General features: G+C 44.5%; 2 protein-coding genes across 2 annotated transcripts; one reads left to right on the top strand and one right to left on the bottom strand.

Moving 5' to 3' along the window:
- Positions 1-371: 371 nt before the first annotated feature.
- LOC311491097 (receptor expression-enhancing protein 6-like) lies at positions 372-7966 on the bottom strand (the record flags this gene model as incomplete). The annotated part of the gene is made up of 5 exons (XM_084548966.1): positions 372-1545; positions 3539-3909; positions 4070-4208; positions 4902-4995; positions 7834-7966. The coding sequence occupies 4 exons, from the start codon at positions 7964-7966 to the stop codon at positions 3643-3645; spliced, it is 633 nt and encodes a 210-aa protein (XP_084405092.1). The 3' UTR covers positions 372-1545; positions 3539-3642.
- A 3101-nt stretch (positions 7967-11067) lies between these two features.
- On the top strand, positions 11068-22969 carry slc1a8a (solute carrier family 1 member 8a). The gene is made up of 11 exons (XM_084548211.1): positions 11068-11774; positions 14608-14687; positions 15050-15265; positions 16172-16214; positions 16677-16884; positions 17985-18084; positions 19071-19304; positions 19401-19595; positions 19847-19981; positions 20067-20169; positions 21312-22969. The coding sequence occupies exons 1-11, from the start codon at positions 11523-11525 to the stop codon at positions 21474-21476; spliced, it is 1731 nt and encodes a 576-aa protein (XP_084404337.1). The 5' UTR covers positions 11068-11522; the 3' UTR covers positions 21477-22969.
- Positions 22970-24683: the final 1714 nt, after the last annotated feature.

The raw sequence follows: 24683 nt of genomic DNA, 5'->3' as shown, positions 1-24683 counted from the left end.
GACACATTTAATCCAGAGTTGGACCCTGAAATAAACGTCTCCAGTCATTGATGGTATAGTTTTTTGTACTACATATTGTGTATTGTTCTGTCTTTTTGTCCCTTAAATGTCTTGTTCTTGTGCATCATTACGCCCTAGGGACAAATAAAGTTTTCTGAATCTGAATCCTCTGTATCAGGCTTGTGTTGTATGTTTTAGGTAGAACAGGCTAAATGCTCCTGTAATATATTATCAGTAAAAGTAATAAGTTACTCTTGGACGTGTTGATATGAAGCTGATCTGAGACCAGTCAACGTCCTTCTGTCTGTGGGGAGGGTTTGTTCCCTCATTACTCACTTTATTTCCTTTTATTCCATAAGTCCAGACTTCAGTGGAGGGACCGACTGGGCTGCGATCCCTCATGAGGACGTAGAGTTTGTGGCTCGGGACAAAGACGTCTGGAATACCACGCTAAGGCTGTAGCCGCTGCAGCTCAACTTCAGATGGGCGGATGTAAATGGACGTGATCTGAGACGTTTAGATTTATCAACAGGTTTTATTTCTTATCAATGGTCTGATATCAATAATGTCACAGCCACTAAAACTCATCAGGTCAAATCTGGTCCAGTTTGAGCTCGTTCAGCACAACTCATGGTTGAATATAGTGGGAGCAGAGAGTAGCCATGGCGACGAATATAAATAAAGATCTTTCAGCAGTAAAAACCATCAACAATGATCCAAAAATAATTCTAGGTCAAAATGAAAGTAAAGTGTTTGTAAAGTAAATCAGTGCTGGGTCCGTTTTTAACTCTGGGGTTTTTAGTGTGTAATCTCATTTTAAAAAAACAAGTCTGTGATGACGAGACGACTGAGTCAGAACATCTCCAGGTTACTGGTCTGCAGTGGTCAGAACCAATCAGCAGTGGTCCAAGGAAGGAGAAGAACCAGAGACAGGGTCATGGACCAAGGATCACTGATGCAGGTGTGGTGCTAAGGCTGGCCAGTGTGGTGTGAAGAAGACCAGCCGGTGGAGTCAGTGTGATGTTTGGTCCATGTTCTGCTGGGAGACCTTGGGTTCTTTCATTCATGTTCCTTTGACTCGTAGCTCCTCCCTCAGCATCGCTGCAGACCATGTCCACCCTCTCATGGAGACAGGATTCCCTAAAGGCCTCTTTCAGCAGGATGATGCTCCCTGCTTCAGGAATGAGTTCAAGGTGTTGACTCCAGATTCAACCAGATCTCAGTCCAGTCCGGCGTCTGTGGGACGTCGTGGACAAACTAGTCTGATCCATGGAGGCTCCACCTCTCAACCTGCAGGACTTAAAGGATCTGGAACACCTTCAGAGGTCCAGAGGAGTCAGGAAGGTGGTCATAATGTTATGGCAGAAACGTGACAGCTACTAGATCAAGGGTGGATCTTTAAATGAAGACAGATATAAAACACATGTGATAGAAACAGGAGGCTCCAGGATGAAGAGGGAAACCTTCACTCTCTCCTCTTCCTCACTGAGGCTCCTCCTCTTCCTCACTGAGGCTCCTCCTCTTCCTCTGGTGCTATTAGACAGGCTGTAGAACAGAAACACAAGGTGATGAGGTTTATTATGGCTTCATGACTTCAGCCTCCTGCAAACAACACCGACCGATATATTAGACACTTCAAATGATTCTTTCCAGTTGATGATCAGTGCAACACAAACAGTGTTGAACATGTAATATTTCTGTTTCTCTGTGAAGATGATGAATCTTGTCGAGCACTGAAAGCTGTTACTGGACAAGCTTCATGTTTTATTTGTCTCTGTTACAGACCAGAACCTCAAATGTTCTCCTTTTAAAATCTGAATGAACTAAATGACAGGAAGTACAGTTCTGGTCCGGTCTGATTTCCCATCAATGTGTGGGTCACGTTAACTTTGCTCTCTGTTGTAGATTCAGGAAAACCAACGTTCAGATCAGGAAACTAGAACCATGACTGAGGTTCCACATCTTCCTCCTAAATGATTTAGTGTTTCAGAGATAAGAGGCCTCTGAGTTTGTTTATTCATCAGCAGGAGGAACTTACCGTCAGTCTACACTGAGTCCATCCTGATGTGCAGACAAATGACAGAGACAACCAACAGTTAAAACCAGAAGCTACAATTAAAACCCTTCTACAGTTGAATAATGATTCAACCAGATCAAACTCCTTGGAGTCAGAGAGAGGGACCAGGCAGAGCTCTGTTCGTGTTCATTGAAGCTTTAAGTCAGGAGATCATCAGGAATGAAGGTAGAGAATGCTAAAACATACCATGTCTTCATGTGCAGGTGATGTTTTAATTTACCTGTCAAACCCAGAGACTGTTTCACAAACTTTACTTTCTGTTTCAGGATAGAAATTAAACATCCAAAGACCCAAACTGTACATTTCAAGAAGAGTCAGAAAATAAAGGAGTCAGTTAGAATGAATGTCCTGCCCTGGGGTGTCACACTACTTTATTTTCAAGGTCCATCTGGCAAAGAGAGAAATAAAAGAATAAAACAACAAACTCTTCATCTGACAGAGAACAAGGGAGGACCAGCTCTCCCTGCCTGATTAGAGTCCAGCTCCACTGAGAAACTAGATTTCCTGGTGCGACTCCCGTTACCAAGCAAGATGGAGAGAAACAAAAACTTCTTCCAGTCCAATTTGTTTCTAAAGCATCAATAACAATCCAGATCTTGTTCCAGAGGATGAAACCTCCAGAGCAGCACCAAGAAGAACTTTATTTATATAAACTTTATAGAGGAATGAATGAAACTTAATGTTTGACTTTCTTTTCTTTCTTTACTTTCTTCTGAAATAAAACACTGTTGTCTTTGCTGCTAATACAATATTCTGGGTATTTCACATGTCACCAGTTAATTAGTTTTTCTCTCACTGATCTCTTAAACAACATCTAGAGCTGATGGCTTCAGATCAAACCCATGACGGTGTCCCACAAGGGTCAAGATTAGTTTCCCTGCTCTTTCTCTTCTAGGTTCGTCTGATGGAACGACGTCTGGTCCAACAATTAAAAACCAATGAGCCCAGGGAGCTGGTGCAGCCAAGTCTGCAGCACCACCGAAGAAGAAATGCCTAGAAACCATCAGAGCACTGAGGTTCTACCAGGGTCACTGAGGTACATGGTAACTCTCTTCACACCAACAGGCTACTTTACCAACACCAAACCAGCCCACTTACCAAACTGGTTAACCCAGGAAAGGCTGGAACAGGTGAGAGGACATCTGGGTTAGTGAAACATCCATTTATCTCTTGTTCCAACACAAAACCACAAACTGTTGATGAAAGTGACGCTAGAGGAGACACAAGGTGATAAAATCTAGAGGCTTCAACCTGTGTTGGAAGTTATAAATGTATTTATGGATCAAATGTGCTAAAATAAACTAAATGATCAACTAAGATCTCCTGGAAATATGAAGAGACCTCAACAAGGTGTGTGTCTCTAAGAGGACAGATGGAATAAACTGGTCCAGACAGATGGACAGGGACTGGTCTGAGGGGGACAGAATGATAGGAGGATGAAAGCAGATGTGGTTTACGTACTCTCTCTTCGACTTTAGCTGCTGACGTCTCTGCTGATGAACTTGGTAAACTTCTAGGTTCAGACTGAGCGACTTGCGGCGCCGGAGACACCAAGGCTTTACTCTTCACCAGAGTGGACAGGACTGAAAAGAAGAGGAGGCCAGAGAAGCACAGTTAAATATTTCAAACTGCCGTGAGAGCCGTGGTCTGGGATCGGTCCTACCTTCTCTGGTGAGGTTCTCGGCAGCGCTCATGGCCTTCCCTCCGAGGTTGCTGACCATGTTGTCCACTGTGGCCTCATGGCGGAGGAAGACGGGCCGAACCACCTTGTCGTAGATGATCTGGGAGCCGTTCCAGGACATCGGGACCATGCACCACAACAGGAAGAGACACTGGAACCGCAGAGGACGGACAAGCTGTGGATTTACTGGACCAGTACCGGCTGAGCCGACCTTAACGGCACCGAGGACCGGTTTAATGCCAACGGTGTTCTAGCAGAGCGCTCAGTGTGGATGTACAGGATATCGCTCCGTGTCCTGAGTCAGTTCTCACCTTGAAAGCGTAGTAAAAGGGGAACCAGTAGAGGAAGATGTCAGAGAAGAACTCGCCCAGGCTAAAGACGCCGTACACCACCCAGTACGTCAGCCATTTTGTGTCGTCTTCTTTGCTGGGGCTTTCAATCGCTTTGATTCTGCAGGAAGTCAGAAAGTTTCCACAGAGAAAGATGTTTATCTTTCAAGCAGCATCAGAGCTTCTGTTTCTGAAGCCTCAGGAGAAGGGATCAAACACTTCAAGACTAGTTCTCAGTGGATCACATTCACCGTCTGCCTCTGTTATCACCAACGCTGCTGGTTTCATTCAACCTCTGGCAGCAGATCTACAAACTCTCTCCATAGAATCAGCCCCTACGCTGACGACATCCAGCTACAATGAACAGACTCATCAACACATTTCAGGCCATAATAATAATCTGGTCTCAGTCTGGTTTGAACATCTCCACCAGTCACTCAGAAATATCTTCTCTTTACCTCGTTACTGAAAAACACTGAAGAGGACGTCAGCTACGTCACCGTTGCTGTTAGCTGAGCTTATCTGATCTGTTCTCATGTTCTCTTATCTTATGTTAGTTTAGCTAATTCTTTAACGATGACTATTCTTCTTCTGCAGTGGTTTAATGGCACCGTCTGGAGAATCAGCTCCACCTGCTGGTCAGCTGATGAACTCATCAACGAGCAAATGGACGTTCAGTCCTTCTTTAGCTCATTTATCAGAACTTTGTGCTATATTTGGATAGAACGTCAGTTATTGAATCAGTTTCATATCTGTGGTTCTGCTGAGAGGATCCAAGCTGACACAGATCAGCATCAAAAGACCAGAAACTCACGAATAATACGCTGGATAGACGAAACCGATCAGGTTGCAGAGGAGGGCGGCACCATATCCATACATCAGGTAGAGTCCAGTCAGTGAGACGGCACCTGGACGAGGACACGCAGAGACAGAGAGGTAAAAGCAGTATTTTCTGATGTGGTGGAAGGTGAACACATCCTTTAAATCCTGCACCGTTACTTCAATAAAACAGTTCAATCAGGGACATATAGTTACTCAGTGGAGAAGAATGACCCATGTGACCGTACCTGATGAAACTGAATGATCAGCTTCATAATGATTCACATCCACTGATCAACACATTCATTTCTACAGGCTATGGCTACTGTATAACTAAGTATTTCACAATAATACTGTATAAAAGGATGTAATACTAACATATAGATCAGACTGTGCATACTGCAAACACCAATCTATATATTAGTATCACATCTTTTTATATTCTATTATTGTAAAATACTCACTAATCTAATAAAACAGGAGCTTCTTCTGGTTAGATGCCACTCTGCATTCTGTTGTGTATGTACCTGGACTATATGCAATGACAATGAATTTAAATCTAATCTGAATTGTTTGTAAAAGTTCAGCAAACAGAGAGAAAAGCTGTCTCCCAGAGCTCAGAGTTAAAGTCACAGTTACTACAAAATAAAGTGGAGAAGAAGCTGAAACCATGAAGAATCATTAAAGATCTCCAGCAGCTTGTTAGCACACTGACAATCCCACTGGTTAGAAACCAACTGACTCACAAAGACTCACTTCAGCTCAGTCTCTTCACTTCATTCTTAATAACACTTTCATTATGACCTGCTGCTTTTAACAACAACACAGAACACAAAACGGTTCTTCCTCTGGGCGCTGATAGCATTTTAGCTAACCTGCTAGCAAAGACAACAAGCTAACAGCTGTTTTAACGCATTAACTCACCTCTGATGCTAAAGTCTCGTTAAACGGTGAAAGTCAGCAGGAGTTCAGATATGTGTTCAAGTCAAAGTGCTTTCAGTGCTGAGCTCACAGCGATTATTTAGCAGCACAGTTAGCATCGATGCTACACACTTCTAACGGAGCGCCGCCGTTACCATGGTTACCAGGGAACTTTCCCGCCAGACCGAACCAAAACAGCCTGAACAGAGAGGGGGTTCTGAGTGGAGCACTGAGACTAAGATTCAACTATAAACAGGAAGACTTGTACGTTTTATTATTATTGAATGAATCAGTTAGTTAATACAGGTCCACCTGAATGGAGACAGTGTCTCTGAGAGACAACATCTCATGTCTTAGTTCTTGTTGTTGAATCTCCATCCACTCAAACAGTGTGATGGATTTAAGGAGGTATGGACTCAAAGTGACTGAGAAACGTCACAACCATATACATATATATATGTCTATGGTCACAACCACTGGTGTGGAGAGAAAGGCAGCGTTACTGTTAACAGGAAGCTGCACGTGCTGACATCATGTCATATTACAGCAGATCACTGCAGCAGCCATGTTGAAGAGGTTAACAAACTTCCAGGATAACTTCCAGAGTGGACTCTGCCTCCTCCCTGATGCTGCAGGAACAAAAACAGGGAATGTGTTGGATAAAAGTGTCCTACCTCTGACCAGCTGATGCTGCTGCTCACACATGAGGCCGCTCTGCTCTGCTCTGCTGTCTGTCTGTCTGTCTCTGAGGATAATCTGCTTCAACGTCAGCGCTCAGAGCCAGAGACAGTGAGCGCCAGGCACCAGGCTGATGTCATGTTCACTGAGTTACTGGTCACTGCAGCTACCACCACTGTTACTGATCACTGCAGCTACCACCACTGTTACTGGTCACTGCAGCTACCACCACTGTTACTGATCACTGTTACTGATAACTGTCACTGATCACTGTTACTGGTCACTGCAGCTACCACCACTGTTACTGGTCACTGCAGCTACCACCACTGTTACTGATCACTGTTACTGATAACTGTCACTGATCACTGTTACTGGTCACTGCAGCTACCACCACTGTCACTGATCACTGCAGCTACCATCACTGTTACTGATCACTGTTACTGATCACTGTTACTGATCACTGCAGCTACCATCACTGTTACTGGTCACTGTCACTGATCACTGTTACTGATCACTGCAGCTACCATCACTGTTACTGGTCACTGTCACTGATCACTGTTACTGATCACTGCAGCTACCATCACTGTTACTGATCACTGTTACTGATCACTGTTACTGATCACTGCAGTTATCATCAGCCCAACAACAAAGAACTACTAAAGGCCAACTGTGACATCTCCAGAACAAAAAGCTGCCCTTGAACGCACCACAGAGACTACAGCCAACGACCAGCTGGTATATAAACTACTCTAATACCAGCAGGTGGCAGTAGTTTGGATTCGTCATTCAATAGAGGAAACAGAAAGAGATACTATTAGCTGGAGGCTAATCTTGTTTGAATAACCTTTATTGAACTGTAAATGCTAACCTTGCTAGCATGCTAAGTGATCGACAACAACAACTGTTGATACTGGACATAAAGAGACTCTGACAGGAGATGTTTGGACCACAGGAAGTTCTGAACGGTTCTGGATGAACCCAACTAGATGCTGTTAGAGCTCTAAACACTGAGACTGAAACAGACAAAACCAAAACTAGGAGCTGAAAGAAGCTAAAACGCTGCAGAGATACAAAGATGGGGACAGGTTTCTGAGTTCAACCCAAAAAATGTGAAATCAGATGTTAATGAATAAATATGAAGAAGATTAAGAGCAGCTTCCTGTTTCCAGGCAGCAGCTGTTCACAGGAGGATTAACTGGATCCCCTTCAGTTTCCACTGACATGCAACAGGCCGTCACAAACGTCCTGGATCCAAACAACACACACGTCCAGAAGATATTTGAGCTGAACCGAGCAGACTGAACCACAGCAGATCAAACCTGACCTACCCCCTGCAAGGATCTTCTTCCTGATCCCAGTTTTCTCCTCCACCTTCCCCAGAAAATCTGTCACCATGTTCTTCTCATTCAGAAACTTATCAGCTCGGTCTCTGATGGAGGAGAGGATGTTCAGCAGGCCCATGGTCCTCAGTCAGGTCCTCAGAGAGCAGAGGAGGAAGGAAGCAAAACGAGCAGCAGGAGAGAGGAAACCAGGCCGAGTGTAATCCTCTGACAGCAGCAATCTGCTTTAATGAGGAGCAGGAGGGGGCGGAGCCAGGAGGAGCAGGAGGAGCCAGGAGGAGCAGGAGGAGCAGGAGGAGGCGGAGCCAGGAGGAGCAGGAGGAGCCAGGAGGAACAGGAGGAGCCAGGAGGAGCAGGTAATCAGATTATTCTGCAGTAATATAGTAATCCTTATTTCTCTGGCTCCTGAAAATCAGCATTAAAATGTAATAAACAAAGACATAATAATAATCTGCTGAAGACACACGAGACAAAGATAAAAAAAACTCAATTAACAACAAAAGAAATGGTTTAATCCGTGTCAGAGTTCAATTCAATTCAATTCAGTTCAATTTTATTTATATAGCGTCAATAACAATACAAATCGTCTCAAGACGCTTTACAAAAACCCGGCCTGAAACCCCCAGAGCAGCCTGAAGGCAACGGTGGCAAGGAAAAACTCCCTTTTAACAGGAAGAAACCTGGAGCAGAACCCAGCTCATATGGAGGGACCATCTGCCCAAGGCCAGCCGGGTACAGACAGAAGAAAGAGAGAAGAGAACAGCAAGATAAACATACATCTGTCATAGATACACATATCTGACTAAAGCGTACATGTGGAATCTTATGATACAAACTGATGATGTTACATGACAGTTTGAAAATGTAAGAGGAATCATAGGCAGGTTGGAGAATTGTTCATTCAGGTAGGAGTGGATAACTGCAGGATTCCATGAAGACTGGGCAGGCTGATGAGACCACGACAACAGATGTAGTATAGAGCTCCACAGGAAACACACCACTCCAGGCCAGAGATACTCACAAGAAGAGGGGGGAAGAGGGAGGAAGGGGGGGGGAAGGGGGGTGGGACACACACAGCAGTAAACATTCTACATAGTAATAGCACAGAATTGTATGACTAGTAGTATATAGGAAATTAGAGGGCAAGAGCTCTGTGCCAGAGAAAAGAAAGTGGAGGATGAGAGAGAGGAGAGAGAAGAAAGAAGGAGGACATGTGTTTGGTGCATCGTCCCCCAGCAGCCTAGGCCTATAGCAGCATAACTAAGGGATGGTTTAGTCCAGCCCTAACTATAAGCCTGATCAAAAAGGAAAGTCTTAAGCCTGACCTTAAAAATAGAGAGAGTGTCTGCCTCCCGAACCCAAACTGGGAGCTGGTTCCACAGGAGAGGAGCCTGATAGCTGAAAGCTCTGCCTCCCATTCTACTTTTTGAAATTCTAGGAACCACAAGTAGGCCTGAACTTTCAGACCGAAGTGATCTGCTGGGATGATCTGGTACAATAAGGTCTTTAAGATACGATGGAGCTAGGCCTTTAAGGGCCTTGTATGTAAGGAGGAGGGTTTTAAATTCTATTCTAGACTTTAAAGGGAGCCAGTGAAGAGAAGCTAAAACTGGAGTAATATGATCTCTCTGGTTAATTCCTGTCAATGCTCTTGCTGCGGCATTTTGAATCAACTGGAGGCTTTTTAAAGAGCTATTTGGAGCCAGACAGTAATGAATTACAGTAATCCAGTCTGGACGACACAAATGCATGAACTAGTTTTTCAGCATCACTCTGAGACAGGATGTTCCTAATTTTGACGATATTACGCAGGTGAAAGAAGGCAGTCCTGGTCACTTGCTTTATGTGACATTTAAAGGACATATCCTCGTCAAATATAACACCAAGGTTTTTTACAGTAGTACTGGAGGCCAAGGTAATGCCATCCAAAGACACCATGTGATTAGATAATGAATCTCTGAGATGCTTAGGACCGAATACAATAACTTCTGTTTTGTCTGAGTTTAAGAGGAAATTACAGGTCATCCAAGCCTTTATGTCTTCAAGGCATGCTTGGAGTTTAACCAACTGATTAGTTTCATCTGGTTTCATAGATAAATATAGCTGGGTGTCGTCTGCATAGCAATGAAAGTTTATGCCATGTTTTCTAATAATCTTGCCTAATGGCAACATGTATAACGTGAAGTTTGTAAAAGCTGAATAAACTTTAACATGTCTCACGTGCTAACATCAGAGTGTCATCAGCGTAAACATCCAAGAGGAAGCATTCACACAGTAAATAATATTAACCCTAGAACCTACACCTGAGGCACACCATGAACAAACAGATGGAGGTCACGGTCCATGATACAGATTCTTCTGTGATGTAGACGATGTGACATCTCTGAATTACCTTCAAACTGATTTGATCAGCTTCACCTTCAGCTGGGGCCTTTGCAGCAGGTCACCAGCGTGTCAACAGTTCTAAACAGGAACAGAAAGCTGAGATAGTTTTATACAAAAATGTGTTTTAATGATGAAGACCAACCAACCAATCAATCAACCAGCAAACGACTGCCTCGGGTGGGGCTTAATGTGGCAATGGACAGAAGAGTAACAGGAGTCATACACGTCATCTGATTAGTTTAAATGTCTCTGATTGGTTGGAGGACTGTCCATGTGATGCAGAGGATATTATTCTGTGGTGGATGGAGAGTTACCAGACTCTGATTCTGAGAAGAATCTGGATATTTGTGGAAAAGATGGACATCTTGTTTAGTCCTCACTTTGTGACCAAACAACAGGTTTAGATCAGAGTTCTGTGACTGGACCTGTGGTCTGGTTTATCATTAAGTTGTGTGGTTCAATTTTTACCATAGGTTAAAACCTGTTCAGACTTGGTTTATGAGTAAAGGTTAGTGGTTAGTGGAGTTAGTGGTTAGTGGTTAATGGGGTTAGTGGTTTGGGTTAGTGGTTAGTGTTGTAGAATGCATCATGTCAGTGGATGGTCTGCACCACAACAGACACACAACGGTAGAGTTGTTGTGTTTACAGTCAAACCCACATCAACCTCAGCCAGTCTTAGCGTTCCAGATCTGCTACGACTCCTGTGATTGGTTATCCTCCAGCTGACCCCACCCCTTCCTCTGAGCTGGCTCCTCCTTCTCTCCTGCAGGTGATTGACTGTCAAAGCTCTGGGACGTCCACCTTCTCTAAACCTGGACCAAGAACCTGAAACTAGAACTCCGTCCTCTCTGCTGGACTGAAGGTCGGATGTTTCACTGACAGGTTCGGTATCAACAGATATAATTAACCACGTCTCCTGATCCAGTTTGTCCATCCCGCAGTAAACTGTGATTCTTCCAGACCGTGACAGAGTCCATGAAGAGTCCAGCAGCTCCATCTGAGCCTGCAGGATCCTCAGACCTCTTCAGCTGGACTCCTCGGCCAACAGGAGGCAAACCAGAGGACGGGGTCCAGCAGCCGGAGCAGCTGCCACAACAAAGGAGTGTGAGGTTTTCTTCCACCTCTTTAAGCCTCTTATTCCTGTAATTCTGCTGCAGGGCTGCGTCGGCTCTGATCAGTGATCATTTAATCCCTCCGTGGAAAGGTTAACTTGTCTTTGGCTCTCGCCCGGTTCGTCACCCTGCAAGCCTCGGATTCAGACCCAGGACGGCAGGCAGAAGACCTGGGAAGACATGGAGGAGCTTCTGTTACCGAACGGCGAGGACGAGGCTCCCTCCGACAACGGCTCGTGTGCTCCAGGGGACGCCAGGAGGACGACGGGGGGCCGAGTCAAGACCTTCCTCCAGGGCATGATGAAGGGGGACCTGCAGAGGACGGTCAGGGATTTCTTAAAGAGGAATGGGCTGCTGACGCTGTCCGTCATCGCCGTGGTGACCGGCTGCACACTAGGCTTCATGCTGAGAGGAACTCAGCTGTCCACTCAGGTAACACTCACCTGGAGGCTGAAGACCTCACATCTAAATCTGTGGTTACTGTTCATTCATTATTTTGCTTTTCCAGTCAGGACGTAGCTTCCTTTAAATATCCTACCATCACATGTTCCTCCGTCTCTAGAGCTGATACTATTACATGTTCTGAGAAGAGCTGAATGTCTTTATTTAGTCTTTCATTAGAACTCACCTGATGACACTCACCTTTATATTTAGATCTCTGTGTCTGACTGAGTCTCCAGGCTGATGCTCTGCTTTAAAATCACTGGTTCATATTTTACTCTCAGTGTCTTGAACAAAACGACATAAAAGTTTAAAGATTAAAAACTCCCAAATAAAGTTAAGTCATGCTCTAACATATTGAACCAAAATATCTCTCATGTTTCTGTCACAATAAACCAAACATCAGCTGTGTCGTCTGTTATTGGATTTATTAGCTTCCTACTAAAATGCACCTCAATACATTTTTACGTTTTTACCAAACTGCATCAAACTGGTTCTCAACATATTTAAATTAACCGGTTATTTAATTTGCGGAAACACTTAATTGGACGAGTTCAGGAAGCGGAAGCTAGCAAGCAAAGCTAACTAGCTTAAACTTATGAAACAGAGACATGTTAATGTAGCATGCTAACGCTAGCACTGACAGCATCATGCGTGTTAGCTTGGTTGTGTGTCCAATTGAAACACCCAACATGTAGTTCTGAGAAAAAACACAGGAGATGCTAAAATCGCACAGAAGCTAACGCTACGTTTAGGCCACGTTGGAGAGAAGATTTAAAGATGGCTGCAGGTATCTGAATCAAATGAGCTTGTGATTATGACATGTGAAGTTGTTGCTGCTGCTAGGCAACTAGAAACCACAGAGGCTAACAGTTAGCAAGCTAATGAGCAGCTAACTTTTTCCCCATATATTATTATAAAATGAACTCACCTTCACCATTCTGAACATGTCAGATAACATGACACAACAGTTTCCATTTACTACCACAGGGGGGCGCTGTTCATAAGAACAATTAAAAACACAGAAACAACATTTGGAGACATCAAGGAACCAGCAGACATCTTGTTTGAAGCTAACATCGTCCATTTTCAGGCCAAACTGAGCTCCTCACTAGCGAACAGCTGACGGATTAAATCTGAATTTATTGAGTTCATGGTAAAACAAAATAAAGTATCCTCCATCTCTGTCGAGTCTGTGCTAGGTAGATGCTATCAGCCTTTAAGCTAACATTAGCATGTAGCAATAGTGAGAGGTATGCCGCATTCATGGTCTCATTTGGTGAGTTCAAGGACACTAAACAAGATAGTTTGTAAAATAAAAAGCCAATTAACCAATTAAAAGACGCAGAATCACATTAACTAAAAGATAAAAGTGCAAACAAGTCTGATATTAAATATAAACTAAGGTTTTATTTATTATTGTTATTTCTGTTGCGTTCAAGTGGAATTGGATCATATAAAATGACAGATACAGATAAACATTTAAATATCTCAGTATTTTACTGCGGTTGTACAGGACTCTGTGCAGAATGTCACAAGTACGAATAATAATATGACTTTATTATTACTAAACTAGCCCTTTAATCTCCATCATCATCAAACATGTCAGCAGCTTTTGAAACAAATTTTGCATTTAGTTAAAAATAGTTTTGTTTTTCTGTGACGGGTCTTTCGAGGAAGAATTGATTCCTCTCAGCCAGACCACGCTCACCACCGAGAGATTAGAGTCGCAGCCGTTTGTCCAGATCTGCTTATTTTAAATCCAGTAAATTATCTCACGGCACTTTGAAACTGAACTAAACAGTCGATGGATTAGACTCTTTTCATCATCAGCAGCACGAACACAGCCTCTCCATGCAAACAGCCACCAGGTTTCTACCAGCGTAACATTTTTAACCAAATGTTCAGAACAAAATAAAACAGAAAAATGAGAACGTGTTAATTTTGTTAAAAAACGTTTAGTTGCTGTTATCGCTGCTCAAAGATCACAGCAGATATGGGAAATAATTTACTTACTTTATTCAATTTATTCAAGAAATCAATAAAATGAATAATTAGTTCATATCTATGAGGTGTTAATGTAGGTGAACCCTTTTTCATTATCTGCTGTGACGCCTCCTTGTGCAGTAATAACAGCAACTAAATGTTTCTGGTAACTGCTGATCTGCCAGTTTAATATTCATGTTTGTTTGATTGACTTCTCTTTATCTACTTACACTTAAAACTTTTGACACTGTATCTAATTATATGACTTTCTTATTATATATGGATCTATTGTATTGTTAAATTAACCAGTAATATGGGGTAGGTCTGGCCCCTGAGCGTCCTCCATCTTTTGATGAAAGGTTTGTAGTCATGAACTTGAGCTTTCAGGACCAAACTCTGACCTGTAGCTGCTGAATCCTCTAAAAAACACAAAATATTAAACAACATTAAACTTTTTACGCCTCATCTTCTTTCATCATTATCCTGTTCATGTGAGATCAACTGAAGAGGACTCAAAACGACGACACAAAGGTTTAAAAAAGACACCAACTAGTCATCTCATCCACGGCAGACAAGTCTGATGAGAAACTGACAAAAGACCAAAAACCAAAAGAACTAAACACTAATCACTACTGATGAGAGGCCAGAGAGGTGAACAGGTAAATAAGGAGGAGGATTGGAATGACAGGAGAGGAGGCTGACTGGTTACCACGGTGACCTCCTCTCAGGAACTGATCAGTTAATTTCTTCCTGTTTGGTTTTAACAACAAGTCACATTTTAAAAGCTGTAACTCTGCACCGAGTCCTGAAAATAGTTTCTTGTCTCTTTCCTCCTCAGGCCAAGATCTACTTCTCTTTCCCTGGAGAGCTGCTGATGAGGATGCTGAAGATGCTCATCCTTCCTCTCATCACGTCCAGGTAGGGCGATAAAAACATTAAAGGGTTGTGTTCCTGACTGAATCAATTTAATCTGACGCCACAGAGCTAGGCTAACAGTTTCATTCTGCTTTCAGTCTTTAAAACAAGCTAGGCTAACAGTTTCTCTCTCTTTCCAGTCTTTAAGACAAGCTAGGCTAACAGTTTCTCTATGTTTCCAGTCTTTAAGACAAGCTAGGCTAACAGTTTCACTCTTCTTCTATTCTTCAAGCTAAACTAGGCTAACATTTTCCTTCTGCTTCCAGTCTTTAAAACAAGCTAGGCTAAAAATTTCTCTCTCTTTCCAGTCTTTAAGCTAAGCTAGGCTAACTCCAGGATCTGCCTCTTCCCGTCTCGTGCTCTAGTTTAATGTCAGGTCTGTCGTCCATGGAGTCGAAGGCGTGCTGCCGGATGGGCGTCCTCACCGTCACCTATTACCTGTGGACCACCTTCATCGCCGTCGTGGTCGGCATCATACTCGTCCTCATCATCAAACCTGGCGTGGGGACGGACATGGAGAGCAACCGTCTGGGAGGGGGGCCCGTCATGACCTCGGCCGACGCCCTGCTCGACCTAATTAGGTGAGAAAGGTCAAAGGTCAGCCGGGCCCTGGTTTGTGTTGTGGTGTTTCTGAGAGATTTTGGTAAAATACTACACTACCCATGATCCTGAAAACATGAAAACACACCAAGAGTCACTGCCACATTAATCCCGCTAACGGGACGCTAACGGGACGTCCTGTTAGCGTCCTGTTAGTGTCCCGTTAGTGTCCTGTTAGCGTCCCGTTAGCGTCCAGGGCTGATCAGTGTATTTTTAGTAATCCTGTGTGGATCAGTGATAGATTAGAGTTGGCGCAGTGATCTCTGCTTTCATGCCTCGATTAGAGACCACGCCCACTTTGGACAGAGCCGCAGGAGCAGCTCAAACACATCCTCATCCTGTTGACCGAAGGTCAGCTGATCTGGACTGTTTACCTGCTGCAGGTGGTTGTGTCTGTTGGACCTGTAAAGATGGCCGCCGTCGGTCTGAAACGCAACAGGAAGACTAACAAGCAGGAAGTGAAAAGGTTGAATCACCGCTAACAGGCGTTTGCTCGTGAGTTTTATTTCCACGTCTGTTGATGTTTACGAGCCAGGAAGTCAGACCAGCTTCATCAGCCAACAACGGGACCTTCATCAGTACCTGGTCTCACCTACCTGGTCTTAATATAAATGTGTCTCCACATGCGTCCCCAGCCAGCACTTGAGATCTGATCTCAGTTTGTGTGTCTGTAAATCAGCAGCGCCATCATGTGGTCAGTAGAATATTGTACCAGCTGCTGTCTCTAATGGATCTCTACCTACCGCCGGATCAGAACCATCAACTGAAGAAGTTATTTCTTTCTGCTGAAGGCGACGATGCTAGCTCTGGATATTTCCATGAATATAATCTTTATCTCTACGCTGTTCTAGTATTAAAGTTCTCTGTAATTTCCTTCTGCTCCACAGAAACATGGTTCCCTCCAACCTGATCGAGGCCACGTTCCAGCAGGTAAGAGGACAGCCTTTAAAGCTACAGCCTAGTGATAATGTTGACGGCCATCTTTGATATCTTTCATAGTGTTTCTCTCTTCAGAGCAGTTTAATGTGAGTCCAGGTAACAATCTGGATCAACACTGATCTCTGAGCAGATCTCAGCCGCTGACCATTTATAAGGTTGGATCAGACATTACAGAGAAAAGAGGAGGGATTCATTCCAGGAAATACATCTATGGACGGTTTTAGCTAAATGCTAAATGCTAATCCATCATCCCCTCTACTGTCCACTGTTTAAATCAGTGTCAGTAAAAGGTCGGAGGTCAATAACATAATCCAGTGATACACATAGTTTTGGTAGCTAACACTAACTGAGATCAGCCTCTTATCCAATCACATGACAGGGACGCACATGTTTCATCATCGTCTTCGTTGAATAAATTAACACAGTTTACAAACCTCACTGTGTTCTGTTCAGTACAAAACCGACCTGGTTCCCATCCTCAAAGTCCCGACCAAAACCATCCAGCCAAACTTTGTCTACGTCATCCCCGACGACGGCGACCCCAAAGGGCGGACGGTGTACCTGGAGCTGACCCCGCCCCCAGAGGTCATGTACAAGACGAGTCCCGGCAGCAGCCAACAGATGAACGTCCTCGGCATCGTCATCTTCTCCGCCACCATGGGTGAGTGGACAGGGATGAGGTTTACTGTGGCTGACGTCTTTTATTTCTAGTCTTCTCTATTATTCTCTGTCTTTTATTGGCTCCGCTAGAAGACACTATAAGACACAGACCTTTTCTCCATAAAGAGCAGTTTTTCTAACCCTGACCATCTCTCTAACATCCTAAACCTTAAAACCAAGTCTGAACAGGTTGAAGTTTTTATGTTTTGGGGCCGTTTGTCCACAACATAATATAAACATGACGTCCTCTCAGGACTCTAAACCTGAAGGTGAACACTAAGTATAAAATGTCCTCCCTTTCCATAATCGTCCTGTCCTGTCATATCCAAACTCTCCATCTGAAGAATAAAAGCCCTCGACTAATCACATGACATGTATGACTACGGTTACTCTTCTGTCCATCACCACATTAAGCCCCGCCCACATGATCTGAGTAGAATCAGTTCCCGTCAGAAAGACTCCAGAACAAACTGGGTGGGATCCGAATCCTGGAAATCTTTCTAGATCAGTCAGCTGGTTCCACCGAAAACAATCAGGAGAAACTGTTTAAAGAAACTATAAAGGACCGAGAACAGAACCATGAGGAACTCCTCCAGTAACGGGACGATCAGCGTTTAAATAAGAAGCTTCTTGCAGAAATGTCTAATTAATGTCATTATTCTATTCACTGCTAGATCTTTGCTGGAGCAGAATCAGTTTTTTTTTACTAGTCTAAAAAACTTCCAGGCCACAGATGTCTTTGCAAACAAACAGACAACTTCTGGAGTTAACAGCTTCCTCTGCTTTTAGTTTTGTGCTAAGCTAAGCTAACCATGATAATACATAAGGGATCAACATCTCTCTGCAGCACTTCTATGGTTTATTACTGTGGAAACAAGTTAAGAATAATAAACTCTATGTGATGCAGCTCTCAGGACCAATGTCCCATCGTTACATATCTGTGGACGGGGAGGTTGTTCTGGTTTCAGCGTCATTAAGCGTCATCATTCCTTCGTCTGCAGATGTTGCAGAAACCAGATTCATCAGAAGAAATGTTTTTAAGATGAGGTTCGATCCACTCTGACTGGTGTTGGTTCATTCTGACGTCTGTATGTGCTGCAGGTCTGTTGTTGGGTCGGATGGGAGAACGAGGAGCTCCGCTGGTCAACGTCTGTCAATGCATCAACGAATGTGTCATGAAGATCATCAACGCCGCCGTGTGGTGAGACCAAAGCGCAACGTCTGGTTGATTGTTTCTGCTGATTGATCTGAAGTCGTCTGTGTTTATGTGATGTTACATGTTCATGTGGTTCAGTTTACATCTACGTTCTGGTTTGATACCCGTCTGTGAATGTTCGCTGCTAAGTGTTCGTCGTGTTCTCGTGCTCAGGAGGATTTACTGGATGTGACCCAATGACCCGTCAGGGGCAGAAAACGTGATCAGATTAAAAACAGCAACAGAGTCTAAACGAGGATCAACGAGCAACGCAGAGCACAAACACAAACAGACCCGCGGGACGTTTACTGTCCCTGCAGACGTTATCCAGACAGTGAAGGCACCATGTGATGGAGCTGAACACAGTGACAGGATGTAAACCTAATGAATAAATAAAAAGTTTAACATCCTCATAACGTCCTGAAACACAGCATTAAGTAACGCTGTCTCCTCCTGTCACCTTTAACTGGTCGTTGCTCAATAAACACTCTGGTCATTAATGATATAATAATAATAATAATAATGATGATGATGAACTCCATTACTGATCTACATGGTAACCAGTTCACATCAACAGAGGAGAGGTGAGTTGTCAATGTTTAAAGGAGCTTTTAATAGGAGCTGGATCAGTTCAGCCTCGCTGGGTGTTAACAGAGTCCAGATGGGGGGGGGGGGCAATAGACTGAATGACTCAAGAAAACTGTCCTGACCAGGCTAACGGGATGACCTCCAGGCCGGCAAAATGGCAAAATGAACATGCCAATAACACGTTAACACACATATGTTCATAAACCAGGAAGTGATGAAAGCAGAAGTTACAACAAGAATATTAAAAACCTGAAAAATATCCTTTAAGAAACATTTCAACTGATTTTATAAATGTGTGATAAATGATTTCAGTCTGTTGATGGTCAGGACGGATTCCTGCTGCCCAGAGGATGAGCCTCTCATGTTTAGCTCCTCTGATGGACGTGGACGCTGTCTGTCCTCAGGTATTTCCCGTTTGGGATCGTCTTCCTGGTGGCCGGGAAGATCCTGGACATGCAGGACCCGAGCACCCTGGGGAAGAAGCTGGGCTGGTACGGCATCACGGTGCTGGCCGGCCTCTTCGTCCACGGACTCGTCCTCCTCCCTCTCTTCTACTTGGTCCTCACCAGGAAGAACCCGTTCAGCTACATCCGAGGGCTGCTGCAGGCCATGGTGATCGCCCTGGCCACCTCCTCCAGGTCGGTCCTGCTTCCTGCTTCCTGCTTATTATTTCATACTTCCTACTTCCTGCTCTGTTCTGGTAAGTTCAGGTTCTGAATGTTGTGTCTCCTCAGCTCGGCCACGCTGCCCATCACTATGAAGTGTTTGCTGGAAAACTGTCACGTTGACCGGCAGATCGCTCGCTTCGTCCTCCCGGTGGGAGCGACCATCAACATGGACGGCACGGCGCTCTACGAGGCCGTGGCGGCCATCTTTATCGCCCAGGTTAACGATTACGAGCTGGACTTTGGCCAGTTAGTCACCATCAGGTAAACCAGCGTTAAGCAGTGTTTACTGTGCGGCCACATGCAGACGATCAGCGACACATAATCCAGTTTAATATTCAGAACAACAGTAATGAACTGGACGTTATTTAGATTAGAACCACTTCACTAGCGTACCTAATGAACCGGCCACGGAGCATTTATACACATACACGTGGTTTGCAGAGGTCAGGTCTGATTGACCGGGGTCAAAGGTCGTCTCATTCCTGTTGTCCTCATGTCTGTCTGTCCTCCAGCATCACGGCCACGGCCGCCAGCATCGGTGCAGCCGGCATCCCTCAGGCTGGTCTGGTTACCATGGTGATCGTACTAACATCTGTGGGCCTGCCTCCAGATGACATCACGCTCATCGTGGCCATTGATTGGATCCTGTGAGTCTGATATAGAAGGTTTTCAGAGGTCAGAGGTCGTGTCCGTGTCTTCTCAGTCTGACGGCGTCTCCTCGTGTCTCTGCAGTGACAGGTTTCGAACCATGATCAACGTCCTCGGCGACGCCCTGGCGGCAGGAATCATCGCTCACCTGTGTCGGAAGGACTTCCCCCTCAGCGGAGCAGGAAAGGTAAAGAACACACCTTCATTCACCCAGAGACACACCTGGAGGAGGAAGAAGCAGCTACGCACTGATCTGAACTGTAATAAACAAAGACACAGATTAGAGTTTATTTACGTCTTGGTTCAGAGTCAAATGTTTGTCTCATTATTTTATTCTCTAGAAGGTTCTCAGTCGTTCAGGTTCAAAACAACATGAATCACCTGGAGCTGTTGTGTTTGTGTTCAGCTCTGAATGATGGAGGACAGTTTAGGTTTTTATCACCTCAAAGTCACATGACTAGAGTCTGGTAGCGACCTGATACTGACCTGGACCTGGACCTGGACCTGTTCTGATCCTGGTTCTCTGATGTTCTCTCATCATCAGGACATCAGTGTCCAGATTGTAGCCAGAGAAGACAACTATACATTTAGGGGGAGGTGGACTGAGATATTATCTGACATCAGTCACATCAGTCTCAACATCTGTATTTTCATTGACATCTTGAGTCTGGAGTCTCTGGGCGTTAACAACAAGTCCAGATGTCTTTGGTTCAAGTCGTAATTTTCTGGATAAATTCTGGACGACAGAACATCCTGTGACCTTTCACACGTCGGCGCTAGATGTGAAGATTCTCCGTCGTCCAGGTCACCGTTTATCTGTTTATCTCAGCGGTGACTCTGAAGATCTTAACTACAAACAGGAAGTGAGGTACGACATGAAGCAAACGTGTCTGAGAAGTGAGCTGAGCTGTGGACATGTAGGCGTCAACAAACAGAATAAATCTTGTAAATAAAGCGACCTTCCTGTTGTGGAGACAGTTACGTAAACAGGAGCCAGCTGGCTTCAGTCATGTCTGAGGATATTCAGAAAGAACCGACGCCTCCAGCATGAATCCTGCTGAGAACCTGCTCCCTGTGGAGCCCATGGCTGGGATTACAGACTGACAACTAACCACATCGTAGCTAATTAGCATGATGGCTAATTAGCATGGAGGCTAATCAGTCCTGGGGTGAATGGTGTCGTTTCATTTAAACATTAACTGCATCTTTGTAAATATTTCTTTGCGTCATGCACAGAGCTGGTTGGAGCATGGTTAGCTTAGGTTAGCTTAGCATAAAGACTGGAACCTGCTAGCTCTCAGCTGATGTGTTTCCATATCTCCTCCACAGTCTGTACCTTCTTATGGGACGCAGAATCCTCACAACAGCTCCCACAGCGTGGACGTCCCGATGACCGAGATCCACTCTCACAAAGACGGTATGTTCGAGGCGATGGGTGACTCTGTGGATCAAAGACACGCTCACACCGTCTACTACAACATCTGTCAGGTGTGATCGGACATGACCGGAGTCCAGCGCCATCGTGCCATCTGATCGGGAGCTTCAAGAAGAGACCAACTCTGACTTTAGTTTAGAGGAACTGATCTCCTGCCGGCCTGAGTTTGAAAGGAGGAGATTCTGATCGCTGCTGAAGAACAGGATGAAGTCTGGTCTGCACCACAGGGTCATGGGTATACAGCGCCGCCAACAGCGCCACCTGGAGGACACCTGCTCAGATGAACTACACCATCTACTGGTCCTAAGAGGAAGATGTGGTGCAGGTTTGTTGCTCTAACAGTCGTTTGGGGTTCATCATGGCCGCCGTGGGGTTCAACCTGTCGGCCATGAGCACCTCCAAGAACGAACCGACAGATATGAGGAGTTTTCCTCTTGATTGAGTCAGTTAATCTCAGCACCTCATCGTCTGAACAGAGCAGCTAAGTCTTTATTTCACCCTCAACTCTGAGACCTTCAGCTGAGCTGATCCTGGTCAGGTCCAGGAATCCAGACCAACATCGCTGAGCTGAACGCTGGTTTCTCTGAAAGTCAATTAACAAGTGATGTTTGAAAGAACAGATGTTACGACCCAGGTCACTAAGGCTGGGCATACACTGTAAGATGTTTTAAATCCTTTGATTCAGCTCCATCTCAAACTGCACGACTAGATCGCTGAGTTCAAAAGTTCACAGCCTACGAATCATGTTCTCACACTGTACGTCCAGATACCACACGTCGGACTTTTGTATCCAGAACTGCAACGTCAAAAAGAAGTAGAAAAAGAAGAGAAACCTGGAAGTGGGAGACGCACCTAATCGCACATGCTCTGTGCGAGAGGCTGAGGTAAATCGGCTCGTGGCGCTGCTTCTACTGCGATAGCTTCACGAGGAGCGACCAGGATTTCAAACAAGTTTGATTTTCTTGCGAGCACACGATTTGTGATCGGGAGCTCATCGTGAGGTGTTAATCTCTCCTCGTTACCCCACGTATACTGCACGAAGCACGACACGCCAATGAGCCGAAATTCGGCCCGATTCAAAAAATAGTCGCACGAGTGGAAAATCGTCTCAAAATGAGCTGAAAATCACACAGTGTATGCCCGGCTTAAGGCCTCGTTCAGACCAAACATCAACATCCACTCTGATCTGATCTCTAGAGTCTAGCTTCATGTCAGGAAATCAACTCACTGACGTCTGAGGTTCTCAGAGCAGACCTGGTATCTGATTGGGATCCTGGTTCATCACCGCCCATCAGACTCAGGTATGGAGGGTAATGTCTGGATTCCTGGATCTTGGTCTGATGCTCCATGGATCAGTAACTAGATTATTTAGACCAGGGGTGTCAAACATACGGCCCAAAACTGGCCCCCAGGATCAGATGGTTCTGTATGTGGCCCCTGAGCTACAATGAGTTTGACCCCTGATCTAGACCGTGAAGCCAGAACACATCTGCCTTTATGTTCCTGAACCACAGTAAAACAAACCTCTGACTGTGTTTGTGTTCATGTTTGATCTGATTGGACGGCGCTCGGTGTTTAATGAACGAATCCAAGTGCTCTTCCTCTTCTTCTTCTTCTTCCTCCTCTTCTTCTTCTTCTTCTTCTTCCTCTTCTTCTTCTTCTTCTGTCTCCTTTGTACCTATCTGCATGCTGGCATGCGTTCTCACTGACTTCCTGTGAAGTCGACGTGCATTATTTTCTCTTTGTTGTTGTCTTGATCTGAAAGTAAACCAGGTGCTGTAGAGATCGTCGGAATTTGACTGAAGTCAGTTGCAGCTAACGTGAACAGGTTCTAGTCTGAGATGATGTCTTGCCTCTCTTCTTCTTCTTCTTCTTCTTCTTCTTCTTCTTCTTCTTCTTCTACTCATTAGAAGCAGCGGTTGTTGTCTCAGTAGAGTTTAACATGAAAACATAGAGCTGCCTTAATTCATTGTTTTAACCTCAGTGTTCATCTGCCAACACACCACCAGCTTCATCTTCATCAAACTTGTTTTTTATATATGTTTACATATATAATGTGTGTCATTGATTTCTGTTTATTTGTATTTGAAAATTAAAAGGAAGTCAACTGGATTTATTCTTTCTTCTGTCAACATGGTTAGCTTAGCTTAGCTTAGCTCAAAGAATGGCACTGCTAGGGCCTAAGGTGATTATTAGCTGTTTATACATATATATATATATATATATATATAGCTAAAAGTAATGTATAAATGATCAAAAAGTAAATGAATAAATCTGCTAATGGCTTTAACGGTTAAATGTTCTAAATCAGTGGTTGTCAGTGTGAGGCGGGGCACCAGAGGACTTCAGGGGAGGCGCAGTGTGGGAAAAAAATACAAAAAGGTGTATCATGTGGTTAGCTAACTACAGCGGGGCAAGATGGATCGATTTTTAGTACCTAAGGTGAAAGTGAGAGTGGACAGAGAGGCGAGCAGAAAACGGAGGAAGTATGACCCTGATTATTTGAAGTTTGGTTTTTCATGCCTTGGGCCTGACGATGCTCCGCTGCCACAGTTATTTGCAAAGAGGTGCTAGCTAACGACAGTATGCGAACATGTAAACTCTTTTGAACTCTCTTACGGGAAGGCCCACTGTCCCACACTTTGAAAACTCCTGTTCTAAATAGTTAAACTAGCTTTACTTCTTCCACTAAAGTTATGGATACATGATTAGCTAAAGAAGTTTATATAATGTTAAAGGTTAAAGGAGTTAGCTAAAGGCTGAAACAGCTGAAATGTTTGGGTTTATTCTCTCTAAATCGTATACGGATGGAATGGGACTAGAAAACGTGGGACGGAGCCAGGACCAAACCTTCTGGTTGGTCAACTTTAGATTAAGACTGTAGTAGAACCTGAAGGAACACGTGGCTGGAAGGTGTTGGACGGTGATGGGACGTCATGACTGAAGCTATTTTTATCGTCACTAGAGCCGCAGCCATTAATCCAATCAGGCGAGCGTGAGGGCGCACGAGACCGAATCCCTGCAGCGGCGAGCAGCCACAGGTACCCGGCCGCTAATCCACGTCAGATTAACGCTACAATGAAGACAGGATGAGGGAGGGAGGAACAACAGGGATTAGCCCGGATTACTGAGGGGTCTCCTGGCTTTGCATGCTGGGAGTTTCTGTCCTCAAGAACGAATCCTTTCAGAGCACAAAAAGATAGAAACACATGACACGGTTTTATTTATATCAGTGAAACCAGAGAGGTAGATCTGGTCCTGATGTC

The sequence above is a fragment of the Chelon labrosus genome (assembly GCF_963514085.1).
Source record: "Chelon labrosus genome assembly, chromosome: 7".
NCBI classification, from domain to species: domain Eukaryota; kingdom Metazoa; phylum Chordata; class Actinopteri; order Mugiliformes; family Mugilidae; genus Chelon; species Chelon labrosus.
The sequence above is the reverse complement of the archived record's forward strand: the minus strand, read 5'-3'. Positions and strand labels throughout refer to the sequence as shown.

What these genes read in the sequence shown, in the direction of transcription:
- slc1a8a (XM_084548211.1), top strand. Translation starts at nt 11,523, where the DNA reads ATGGAGGAGCTTCTGTTACCGAACGGCGAGGACGAGGCTCCCTCCGAC. An exon ending in GGCCAGTTAGTCACCATCAG is followed by an intron (nt 19,596 to 19,846) that starts GTAAACCAGCGT and finishes TCTGTCCTCCAG; the next exon opens with CATCACGGCCACGGCCGCCA. An exon ending in GTGGCCATTGATTGGATCCT is followed by an intron (nt 19,982 to 20,066) that starts GTGAGTCTGATA and finishes GTGTCTCTGCAG; the next exon opens with TGACAGGTTTCGAACCATGA.